The 13824-nt window shown below is 33.4% G+C and overlaps 2 protein-coding genes across 2 annotated transcripts in view; one reads left to right on the top strand and one right to left on the bottom strand.

The window, feature by feature from the left end:
• Positions 1-3796: 3796 nt before the first annotated feature.
• LOC144436770 (trimeric intracellular cation channel type 1B.1-like) lies at positions 3797-10017 on the bottom strand. Its single transcript, XM_078125630.1, has 5 exons — positions 9855-10017; positions 7169-7316; positions 5936-6120; positions 4898-4985; positions 3797-4138 (listed from the first exon to the last, which is right to left on the bottom strand). Exons 1-5 carry the CDS (start codon positions 9979-9981, stop codon positions 3886-3888), a joined length of 801 nt encoding a protein of 266 aa, XP_077981756.1. The 5' UTR covers positions 9982-10017; the 3' UTR covers positions 3797-3885.
• An 853-nt stretch (positions 10018-10870) lies between these two features.
• The window catches only part of LOC144436484 (uncharacterized), a 46426-nt gene continuing 43472 nt past the window's right edge, over positions 10871-13824 (top strand). Inside the window, exons 1-2 of the mRNA XM_078125285.1 lie at positions 10871-10951; positions 13506-13641. Coding sequence (XP_077981411.1) covers positions 10871-10951; positions 13506-13641 — 217 coding nt within the window. The remainder of the gene's footprint in view (positions 10952-13505; positions 13642-13824) is intronic.

Below are 13824 nucleotides of genomic sequence, written 5' to 3'. Positions count from 1 at the left end.
TCATGTAATACACTATGTGATATAGGCTGAAAAAAAGTGATTGGTAACACATGTCAAATAATTTACTGCAAGTAAACATAGCCAATATTTATTTATAGCTACAATCAGTGTGTGAACTCAAGGGAAAATGAATATTGGTCATAAAGACCGATGGGTAGCAAATGCTGTTGGTCCTTATGGAAATCTGTTGGTCTTGGACAAATAGACCAACCTTAAATTTTGCACACTGGCTACAATATTAATGTTAGCAAAATGAACTAAAATTCAGTTAGCAAAATGAACTAAAATTCAGTGGTATTATTGACATAGCAGTGTGTCTATGTGTGGATGAATGACTCAAAGTTTAGCAAAAAAAACCCCAGAGCCAGTTGCACTCTAGCCAATGCAAGAGGCTTGTCTTGGTAGATATTACCATAATACCATGACAACTCTGGGCTAATTGCAGTGATACTTTAAGATGTTATTTACGGTCACAGGCACTCTATCATCACAGTGTTATGATGTCTAGTTAGGGCGTAGTTCAAACAAGAAGTTATTTATCAAATCCACCTATTTTCAGGATATATGACCACATGAAGACTTTCTAGAAATTCAGTAGATGTACTTCAAGGAATAAGGGTTGACAACAACAAATCTTTGAATGTTGTGTTCTACAACTTCAAAGCAATAACCAAACATTTGCTAACAGTAAGCCCATGCCAATCTTGTTTCTATTCACATAACAAATGTAGACTGTGTGGCTAATAAGATGCCTCTGTGGCTAAAAAAAAATGTGTATTTTTTGCCACAAATGAAGATTGTGGCTATAGGTTTAAAAATCCTAGCGCTAACTCTGACAGGGTATTCAGCAGGATGGAAATGCTGCTTGTAATGGTAAGATGATTTATATATGAGTTATAGTATCACCAAATAGGACTGACACAATCTGATATTTATGTCTTCCATTAAATGTTAAGTGCTGTCATCTTTGTAAGTGTGTATAACGGTACTTATACCGTACACAAGCCAGAAAATAGAAAATATGGATTTATACCCTGGTTGTGATGTTTTTAAAGTTACAGCAACCTGTGTCTGGTTGAGGTGCTATAAATATACCATTATTTTTCCCATTTTTTCATCAATAAATTATGCTTCAGAAGGTATAATTATATTATTCCCCAATATTTTTCTTTATTCAGACAGAAAGTATTTGTATCGGTGCTTGTCTTTGACCTGAATTGCCAAGGCCCCTTAGCTCAGAGAGAAGTATTTAGGAATAATATCTTACTAGTGTAGCAAAAGTTTCATTGAAATATAGGGAAAGTACTTCATAGATTTGATATATAGAGACAGTTGGTAGATGAGTAATTTATTTCAAGTTGTCAATATTAAAAGTGGGATATGTTGTAATATATAGCGCCTCTGTAGAAAGGTCATTTACAATATTTTACTAGTGCAATAAGGTACTACGGCAACTTTATTTATTGTCTGTAGACTTTGATGATGTCTTAATTATCTTTTGTGATTGTCAAATGTATGTAGATATTGGTGACACATGTATACAAACATTGTACTGCTGTATTCTTAATAAAAGAACTCAGTCAAAAGTTGTCTATTTAGATTTGGGAATATATTCAAGATATTAAATATACACATATATCAACACTGATGGATTCTTGGAATTCATGGTTGGAGACACATTTATACCAATACTACCGGTAGTAGTAGACTGTACAAGGTAAAACACAGAGTCGAAAGTTACTTTGACCAGCAATTTTATTGTCATTAACAATCCAGTTAATGCATAATTTACATATTCAAGCTTTCTACAGCACAAATCAATAAATAGCATAATTGTAAGTTTAATATAAATATCTCATTAATATCGCAGTGACTTAGCATTGCAGTTATACATGTACATAATCTGTACATATTCATCTATTTACAAAGCCACTATAATTGTATGACATGGCAAATACTTCACACATAACAATCCATCAAGTTTACATGTAGAAACAGTGTTCTTAGTTTGTGTCGAGGTTCTACTCAGATGAGGTAGCACTGCCAAATACAAGTAACATAAGGGGCCTTTAGAATATGCATTGACTAAACCCTCTATCTCTTGAGTATTTACCTGAATGAAGACAAATATTGTAAGGGATGGGGAGTAATTTGACTTCATGCAAGCCAAGTTTCATTAATCTTCAACAGGTTATAACATTTGTTATTACACACTTTGACAACTACAATGTGTCATGATGCATTGTGGGTATAAATATAATATAGTTTGATCACTATGGCATTGCTTACACATACTATTATGGGATAGATTTCAGCCTGTGTAAAATGTGTTCATGTTGTGTGAATGTTGAAAACTTGTGAAGTGACCTGAGTATTGACTCTTGTCATAAATTTTGTTGTCATAGATATTAGTGTTTTCAGATAGATTTTTGTTGTAAGTCCTGAGTAAGTTTATTCTATGAATTTGGCGTAGAGTAGCATGTTAGCGAAATTGGCAATATATTAATTGTAAGATATGTCATGTTGTTTAGCCAAAATTAGTGGGTGCTGGCTGATAGGCATGGCACTAAACATCATATTTTACAGACTACGACAACATTCTGTTTTGGCAAAAATACACTGTACTTCAGATGAAAGTGAAACTCACATGTGCTCTGCATAGTGTCATGGCAGTACAATTTGAAATTTCCAAAAAAATTCAGGCAAATTTCAAACAAATCTTTCAAAGAATTTACAATTAAAAACAACATGTGAATCAAAAGTGGAAGTAATGGATTTTAAAAAAAAATTAAAAAATTGACTGATTATTTACAACTTGGACAAAAAGTTAAAGGATGATTACTGAATTGTGTGATGAATAACTAGGATGAATAACAAATTAACTTGAAGCCACTAGTTGTTTTTGAATTTATTATTTGGAGAGTGATTATTTCTTCAGAGTCATCATTTTGTGTGTCTAAAAAGCAATCTCTCGAAAGACAAACCAATTGAAATGATAATGGTATATAAAATCAATATATAGTATGTCCAATGGTGGGATTTAGTTTGTATGTTTGGATGAGAGGGAACACTGCAAAACATTGAAACAAATAATCCTGAGTTGACAATTTGTCATAAATAAACTGGAAAAATGTTTTTCACCCACTACTGGAGATGAGGGGGTTGGGGAGTTTAATGAGAAATGCTTTGCACAATATCATTGCAGTGGAGAAAATATCAAACACACACACACACACACACAAACTATGCATAGAAAGTTGCATCAGTTGAGTCAACTTCAGTCAAGTGATTACATACCCAGAAGATCTGAGCTACTGGCATGTTGAGTAAGTACAATTTGCCCAATTCTTGGCACTTGAGGGCGCTATTGTCATGTCATAAAAGAATGCTATGTCTCTATCAACAGAATTGGGAGATTTCAGAGTCATACTGGAAAATGGAAACCTAATATGAGAAAATCAACTAAATAAACAACTATCTAGAGACTACAACACAGTAAACAATGCTGATTCATCAATTTTTCAACGTATATGTAAAACAAGACCAATGAGTGAACGTAACTTTCGTGAGTGTTGTCTTATACTTTACAGGTTGATGAAAAATTGACCAGGATTACAATTTGTTGCCAAAGTCAAAGTATAATAATTTCATCGTGACAAAAACATGAATGTAATGGACACAATATTAAATTAGATATATTAAATAATTTTTATAGCCCTGATTCCGAAGATTTTTGGGAGGATGCCAAGAAATACATTGCCTTCGCAGATTTTGAACGCTCTATTTTATGTCATTAAAATAAAATAAAATTTAGTGAAATAAATTTACAAACACACAAAACTGTGGTTGCCATGATGACATTTGACTAAAATGATATGAGGTCATTTATTCTTTCTTCTTCTTGCTGTCAGCCATGACTTTCTTGGCCTGATCTTCCTTCTCACTTCCAAACATAATAAAACAGGTCAGACCTTCTAGCTGTACAAATGGATCAGGGCCATTGGCTGTAACCATGGCAACTTTAAAGATGACCAGAAAAGCAGTGTAGAAAAGCAGAAGATGATCCCGAGAGATTTGTAAAGCTCCCTGCTTCTGTAGAACAAACAATACACTTCCCAGCACAGCTGCTTTCAGGATACTGTAGAAAGGAAGATGAATTTGACATTTTTTATAGGCTAGAGTTTGTACTCAATTTAGTATTATACATGTATAGTTGATATTAATCACCATTATAATCCTGGAAAACAAAAGTTAAATCATATATTTTTGGTTCAAGTACTCCAACAGGTTAGATAGTGTACTATTGTTCCATTTAACACAGACAGTCATATATTATTGTAATACTAATTGTGTATTTGTATTCTCTTTATCGCGTCTAAATACATGGACACGTTTTATAGATAATTTCATTCTTATCCTTCCACATCTGTTAGATCCCATTCTCATATTATTCTCTGACACGATAATATATAATATCATAATATACATATTTATATAATATCAACTTTGCTAATCCAAAGTACATTTGGAAATTCAAATACATTTGTCACTTGTACAGCATCCAAGTGCCAAGAATTTTAAGTATAGGGAAAATGGAGTAACCAGGGAAAGCCTGCATTGTTTGGTAGGGTCAAACTGAGCATCACCCTTCTCACATACAGATCTGGGTAATTATTTATCAAACCCAGCTGACTCTGGCCACGTTCCAACCCAGAAAGCAGTGGTAAGAGGCACATGAGCTAACCACTCGGCTACTGACAACTCCAATAAGGGTGGCTGTATCTATGAAAGCTAAAGTACTTTATCTATGTACAAGTAAATATTCATTGAAGTCTTCTACCGTTATACTTGTGTTGTATACTGCTAAACCTAAATATTTCTAAAATACAATACTTACAATGATGGTTTAAGTACTTCATGATTTTGTGGAGTCCATACTCCTCGCATCAATCTTTCAAACATTTTCATCCAGTTACTACCACTTGCTGTTGATATAAAAAAACAAAACTTTAGCAGTATACCCCTGACGGTGCTGATGAGAATGTCAGCAAATCTTTGGGATTCATTTTCAAGAATATTTTTGACTCTGTGAGTAGAAATTTTCTTTACTCAGTATGAACCCAGAGTCCATGAACATTCAGTCTTGAACAGCAGTTTTTGTATATCAAAGAAAGTCTATGTTTTTTCATAAGGGTTGTAGATGCAATTTAATAGACCAGAGTCCATGAACAGTTTTTGTATATCAAAAAAAGTCTATGTTTTTCATAAGGTTGTAGATGCAATTTAATAGACCAGAGTCCATGATGGGATGAATAAAGTAATTCTGATTCTGATTCTGATTCTGATTCTGATTCATTCTCACAAAACTTGTATATTTTGGCAGTCATTATATTATTGCTGTACAAAGTAATTGCTTACTATTGCATAACTGTGATATTATCATATTATGACAACACTGACTTTAGCAAATATCTTTCAAGAGGGAAGTGTTAAAAGCTTACTATGAGAAGATGATGACAGGATAATAGGTTGTAAAAAACCATTGCAATGGTGTATATCTTACAGCTCAGAGGATGGTATTAATATAGAAAGTGCCACGGAAATAAACTATTTAAATTTTTTCGGTTACTTTGTTCAAGAAAATTCAAACCCACTCTCAGTTCATATCAAGGGAAAAAAATGAGGGGTCACCATATGAGGTCAAAATGATACCAAAATTAAGCCATTTTAAAATCCAATATGGCCACCAAATCCAATATGGCCGCCACATACGGCTATGAGAAAATAAATGATTGATAATCTCCTTGAAAACAAGACAATAAACTACCATATTTCTTTTATATAGGGTCAGGAACAAGCCTTCATATGGTGAAGTTTAGAGAGATTTTAAGACCTTTGATTTTCTGGGTAACTGGTCCCAGAGGCGCATTCTTACCTTTCACCATACCAATAAGCACCATCAAATGATAACCTTTTGGATATAACTTTGCAGCCTGAGCTATTCCAGCTAAAATTTTCCTGGGTCTTGATACTTCTTTTAGAATAACAATTATTGTCAATAATGGCATCCATGATGTTAACTTGTGAAAGATATCGTATGGACAGTAAAAAACTAAATACCTGCAAAAGAAGGAAAATTATGATGTTTTCCATGTAGCTTGAGAGAACTGAGAAGGCAATCGGTTTTTGCATTCTAAAAGTTTTTATGATCATGCTTACTTATATTTTGAACAGCATTGGTTATCATCTTTTTTATCATTGCCCTATATTTTTCACAATTAACACCTCAAATGTAATAACATAAAAAACGAAATATCTGGCCTGTTTCAACATACACCATAGAGGGCGCTATTCACGGGTAAAGAAATTTGATTTACAAATTTTACACAATTCTGCACTTTCTTGGTTCACACTTTACACAAAAGAAGATATGGCATAATAGATTCATGGTGAAATTTGCCAAACTGAATTGTAACAGAAAATGATGTGTACTTGTATGGAAATTCTTAGTGTATGAAAAAGAACTTGAGTCATGAAACAAGTGTTTTAATTATAAGCCATTATGTGTAATTTGTTACATTTGACAGGACAAACTGCCTTCATACTCATATGGGTTGGCCAGTTAATACAGACACAGTTCACTTTTGGAATCAATAAATTTTTGTATGGGTAAAATGGTACAGCATTATACCTTGTAGCTGTATCTCCTTTCAGGGGAAGAGATATTGTTGCCATTGGCAATACTGTCATACACCCAAATTAATCTGATTATTGGTGATAGCTTCAAATCTGGACTCTTGATGGTTGCATGGCTAGCATGGCCAGTTCAGACTCTGCAAGCAGTCAGTTGAACCTTGCGGCCATTTGTTTCTGAATGACCATTATAGAGTCCCATGGCAAATTTGAATCAAAGCGTTGTAGTGAACAATAAATTATATATGTTGTATAAATGGAGACCTGTTAGGATAGAGCTTGCTTTGTGAAGGATTTCATCCTGTTTGCTAATAAAATAAAGCAGGAATTGTATATGATTCCCAGGGAGTTAAGAAAGTATAATGGGCTGTTGTGCCATTATAGGTCCATGCTAGGGATAATGACTGTAAAGTACTTGTAAAGTACAGTGTGGGAGGGCACTATTTACAAAAACTAGCACATCACTTTAACTTACCAAATACATGTGGCAAGTCCTACTGCTTGTTGGTTTTCAAAGGCATTCAAGATAGGAGCTCCAAGCAGAAAGTTGGCCAAGACACCACCAGCAAAGCAGGATAGCATACAACATAACCAGCATGATAGTGGATTCCTTCTTGAAAATTCTATCCTCAAAAAAAATAAAAATAAAAACTAAATGAAGCAAATCTGTACAGTTGACCAAAAAAATACAGTTAACCAAAAAAATGTTAATTCAATAAACAATAAACAATAAACCAATTTGTACTTTTTCAATTCAGTTACTAACTAGCGTTTCTTTTGTGTTATCAGAGTAAATTGGAGAAATAGATTATTGTTTCTGGCAAGACAGGTATACTTGTATGGTAGTCAGATCAAGAACCAAAACTGCGGGGCAATGACATTTTTCTGATTTATTAATAATTCATGAAATGAAAGGGACAATTATTTTAAAACATAAATTTGAATAAATATTCCATTATTTTATTTTAAAGCTTTTGTTCTCTCTCTTCACCTAACTTATGCTACTATTTCAAAGGTCAATAAAAACGTATTATCATTATTAAAATTCTCTAACAGAAGTCAGGCCTAAAAAAAATAATAATTGTTTGGTTTTGGTTACCCGACCCCATCTAGTTTTTCACAGCCAACCCTGTACTTTTTATTACATATTCGAGAAAACAATAATAAAATTGCAAAAATTGTGAAGTCTCATGTGAAATAGTGGATGTGGAAACTGACATCAACTTAAAGAGACAATATAAATTATACTGTTCTTCCAATCTGTAATGGCTGTACATCTGATGAGAAGAAACGAATAACACAGAATCCACATGGAAAAGAACAGAAAACATAACTACCTGAACTAAACACTCACATAAAAAAGTCCTACCCCACCTATTCTAAAATTGAGCGTAATCGGAACCACACAATTTTTTAGGCCTTATCATTAAAGTTAAAGACACCTGTTTGGGTCAAAATTTGCAATGACTCACCAACAAGTCCATTATCTTGTTTTGAGTTTCTACTTTAAGTTTCCCTAGTAACAACACTCTAGTACAATGGAGAGAGAAGCTATAACAACAATACAACCATCTATAAACAGATGTTACATAAAAGATTTGGCATCAAGATATTATTTTTGTACAGTTAAGAGTAAAAACAAGAACAACAGTATGTAGGTATATGTGGACATCTGGGTAAAAGGAATTATTAGATTGGAATATATTCTAAAATTTATTTCTTTAAACTTGATGTACTTAACTCTTTTAAACATATAGTATTTGCCTCCAATAATCAATCAGAATTCTATTTAATTATATCAGTATATTTTATATCAGATTAGAGGCATGATGTTTCCAACTGAATCAAATACTTTTGCCTTGAATTGTGTATGCGAGTGTATACTTATTTGTGTGTGTGTGTGTATGTGTGTGTGTGTGTGTGTATGTGTATGTATGTGTATGTGTGTATGTGTGTGTGTGTGTGTGTATGTATGTATGTATGTGTGTGTGTGTGTGTATGTATGTGTGTATGTATGTATGTATGTGTGTATGTATGTATGTGTGTGTGTGTGTGTGTATGTATGTGTGTGTGTGTGTATGTATGTATGTATGTATGTATGTATGTATGTATGTATGTATGTATGTATGTGTGTGTGTGTGTGTGTATGTATGTATGTATGTATGTATGTATGTATGTATGTATGTATGTATGTATGCGTGTGTGTATGTATGTGTGTGTGTGTGTGTGTGTCAAAATGTGTCTAGAAAAATATACATGTAATCTCAGACCACTCTATTTAGTGGTTTGAGATATAATATATATATCTACAGACACACACACATACACACACACACACACACACACACATGCACACACACACACACACACACACACACACAGAGTATGCAATGTCACAGTTGTTTGTAGGCTATCTATGATTTAGTCCTGCTTGCATCAGTAAGTTGGGACTCAGTCCTGACAATGTCCCTCTCCGTTTTATAGCCTGTTTATGGTACTGAATGACTCTGAAAACACTCATCTTTGAGCCAGCCATTCGACGCCATAAACACGCTATCCTTTTTAGGGACATTGTCAAAACTGAGTACTGTACTCTGTCTGCAAGCAGGACTGTCTATTATTTACACATGTAAACCTATAACCAAAATTAGCATTCATAAAATAAACTGATTTTACTATACTCCTGTAAAATTCACTTGAGTGTTTTAAACAGTCAAGTGATTTTTTTTAGGAGTTTACGTAACTACAATGTCAGGCGAATCTTATTCATGAGTATACATAAAAATGATTTAAAATAAAAAAGTTTTGACTTCAATGTCATATAATCACTGGCCACAATAATGTGTGAATCTGTATTACAATGCATTGTAAAGACATAATTTACTTTGACAAATTACAAATTGTACAAATATTATATCATACTTTAAAACTAACAATACCACACTGTGTGACAATCGTGATGTTAGCAAGTATGTATACATGCAACTTTTTTTGGTATTACATTTTCATGGATTATTCCTTGATGTAGATGGCACCCTCCTTACTCCGTTATAATCAAAATTAGAGATTGTGTTTACATGCATTACATAATGCATGCCCTTGTGATAACAATGCTAACACTTTAAAAGGGCCATGGCCCTGTGTATCTAATGGCATCTCACCTATGCCAGCATCTTGCCTCACAGCTGCAGTCATTAAGATAAAGTGAGCAGTATCAAATAATGGAAACATCGGTAACTTGGCGATCCATTCTGCTGCCTCGTCAAAGATATGAAGAAAGTCGGCCATGCTGGTGTTATACTTTAGAGCACTTGATAAAAATATTTCGAGTATTCACGAAGACCGATGTCTGCATCCAACCAAACTAAACCTCGGGAGCAAGATTAATCCCTAATATGGCTGCCTTTGAACAATATTTACAATTCATTTTTATAAACCAATAGCTGCATTTTTATATTTTGTCTTGGATATAAAATATAACTGAGTAAAAGCAATAATCATATTTATCAACTTTTTTTTTTACTTTCTTCGAAGTTTCTTGCATACTGTAAAAGATTACACAAGTTAGAGGGCCTTTTTGAATACGTCAAAATGGCGGACTACACAAACAGAAACATTTGAAGTTTGGCGTTTTCAAATTTTTTATTTGTAAATCGGTAATGTTCATACGATTTCGATCGATGCCAATACTTTTTGAATCAGAAAGGAATGCTGTCTTGACCCGCATTAAGGTGTAGTATATACAGCTATAGTACTTTCAGCCGTTTGTTTTGGTCGTGACCGATGTGAACTTTATGTACGAACTTTGACTTGTATCGTTACATTTATAATGAAGAAGGGTTGAGTCACTTGCGACTATTCGTCAAATACACAATAGCGTACATATTTTCGGTGTAGATTTGTGTCAAACGTAGCACACATAGCGTGTCTCTCCCTCACCGACGCCAATACTTTAGGACGATCACTTTGGATTTTGGGCGCCTTGATAATACGACATGTGATGACTTGTTAACACACTACAGTGGTGTAACGTTACAGTTCCGTTGTTCAGTGTTATACACTTACGATCCAGTACAGTCTGCTTCGACAATGGTGTCTGTGTGTTTGTATGCAACCTAAACCGAATATATTTTCTGCGTGATATTTCATCAACAGTGTGGGCAATCACTTTGGAAATATGCACATCAAGTTGGAAGTTCTTGCATCGACTAATATCAAGAGGAAAAAACCATGGCCTCATTTAGCATGGTTAGGACAGGTGGGTGATAAGTTGAAGCAATGTTGACACATTTGTATTAGTAGATGTACTACATCTGATGACCCAAATCAGTCAAGACTAAATATTGAAAGTTAGCTCCCATAAACTGTGTGTCAATTACAATTGTGAATTCTCTGATATTATGCACCATATGCAACAAATACTGAGATAGTGATGGCATACAATGGCATAGTAGTATGTACTGTGTATGTCAACAGATATTGACAGATTGATGGCAACCTGCTCTGTAAGTTTTATGCCGTACGTTTTGTAGTGATATATTTAAGTATTATCTGTATAAATACCAATGTCTAAAAATGGTACATGTATTCAGTTACACATTTTAACGGTATAACCACCACAACATAAAATGAGTTAGATTTGAGCAGTACATTGGCACTTGGATTCACAATTACACATTCAGCTCTGGTTTTGTTTTCACCAATTTAAAAATAGTTACACACCCTAAAAAATGTACAAGAATGTGATGTGAAGAGAGACTTTAACTTTAATAGTGGAAAGAACATATTAGCAAAATAATGTTGAAAGTTAAATCATCAACATTATTTCAGTCATGAAGACCTTTTTTTGGGCCTTCACATTTTGCTAAGAGTTTTAACTTTTCTTTGTGTTGTTTGTTTGTTTGTTTGTTTGTTTGTTTGTTTGTTTGTTTGTTTGTTGCATCACTTCAAAATTAAGTAGACCCTGTAGGAAGTCCATACAAATCAAGGCTAGACTAGTAATAGCAAATATTTCTACTTTGTCCATTTTTTGATTCTATGGAATACATGTACAAAAATGTATGTTTACTTTTCAATGAAATACTTCATTAGATTTATTTGAATTAGCCTTCATTATCAGACTTTTAGCCAATGACAATCAATAGTACTTTCACTTTCTAGGGAGACAGCCATCAACAAATGTTGATTTCCTGTAGCCATGAATTATTTCAGGAAATTCCAAAATCTTTCATGTCATAAGACAGAAACGTAAATACTAGGAAAACAGGATGATCCCAGTTATATAAATCCAGAAATAATTTACTACTGAGTAATTAATTCATACAGATTTCTACTTTCATTATGCAAACATAATTTCAAATTTTATGAAGTGTAATTGTGTTATAGCATTTTGCCTTAAAAAATATCTTAAAATTTGTTTCATTCCTCCATGTTATTGAAATACACATTTTTGTGTCAGGGTTTATCTCTAAGCAACCATAATTAAATAAACCTAATAAGATATTTCATAAATTTATAAGTTGTTGTATGGTATTTTAACAAATCAGAGTTAAACTCAGACTGATCAACTTTACGATTAAAATATAAATGTGTGTTCACTAGTGTAGGTTATATTTTTGTTTTTTTAGCCATGTTCTGTTTTTATACAATATCTTTACAATGTTACAGTGTATTGCTGATGCATTTATTATTTTCTACTTTGGGGTCTGTAAAATACATTTTAACATGTATTTATCTCGATTAAAATATACTCCTGATAATATAACTACATTTATGTATCTGTGCATCATGCCATATGTTGTCTGACTCTGAACGCCCATTAACAAATTATGACAATAATAAGGCACGTGTACAGTGATACTAGTAAACTAACCATTTGTATACACATGGTTCACAAGACTATAGCAGGGACAGGAGAAGTATGGTCAAATAGTTGGCATGTTGCCAATAGTCAGGGTCAATATTTTAATCCTATGGTTTATATTGCCATGGCGACATTCATTGAAATACTTCAAAACTTGATAAAAAGACTATTTGAAAGGATTTTTGATTAGGGAAAGACTTCTCCTATCTCATTTTGTCTTAGGTAGATTTCCTTCTTGATAACTTAAATTATATTTGTAAGGAGAATACTTTTCTATTTCACAAAATCCAAACTTTCAATAAAACCAGCACCTAAAACTCAAACACATATTCCCAAACCAGAGCATAGATAGTGGAGAAGAGACGTGTACTAGGGAAAGAAATCATGATCCTAGTGATGATTTCCATTGTCTATGACTAGAGTGACTATAGAGTTTCAGTGTGATGGTTTTTACTACTCAAGTGGTTTTTGTTACATATTGCATAAAATGAAATACAATGATAGGGTGCAGGCACATAGAAATGCCACACTTTATCTCACTGTGAACACAAATCACCATCACTGTCACATGAAACAAGGAAGATTCAAACTCAAAACTGTTCATTTGTATTTACAGACAGTGAGATAAAATGTAACATTTCATGTGCATACACACTATTGGTGCCTGTATTTTGTTTGTGTGTAATTCGTGACAAAAAATGCTGCATGAGATGTAAGAAACATCGTGTCACCTATTTGAGACTCACTAGTACTCTGGTTTGGTAACATCTGTGTAAAATTAATTTACAGTATTTTAAAACATCTAAACACAATGTCTTTGGTGACAGTAAGCATTTCATAAATATTACAATGTCAGTTTTCCATTTCCATTACCACCAGATATCACATCAATCCCACCCAACAAAGCAGCATATTCCGCTAAAACATGTGTCACCATTATTTTTTCCAGGAAAAAGAAAGTTTATTTTTGATGGACAACCGCAGACTGAGTGTATTATATGTTCCTAGTGGTAAAACTAAACGGAAAGTACCAAAAGTTCATCCACATCTAGAAAATGCAACAGTTCTTGCTACTTCACCAAATGGTAAGTCAAAATATATATATGCATGTAAGAGTTCATACCCACCTAACTTTCAACATATCTACAGTGTACCTAGCTGCCTACCCACCCACCCATAGCCACCCACCCATTCAACAGAAATAGTGTTATTATTAGAATTACATTGGGACAGCTTCCTGAGAATTCTACATTAGCTAAAGCTAATAA

This window comes from Glandiceps talaboti, chromosome 6, assembly GCF_964340395.1.
Source record: "Glandiceps talaboti chromosome 6, keGlaTala1.1, whole genome shotgun sequence".
Taxonomy (NCBI): domain Eukaryota; kingdom Metazoa; phylum Hemichordata; class Enteropneusta; family Spengelidae; genus Glandiceps; species Glandiceps talaboti.
Note: the sequence above shows the minus strand (reverse complement) of the source record. Positions and strands in the feature narration are given on the sequence as shown.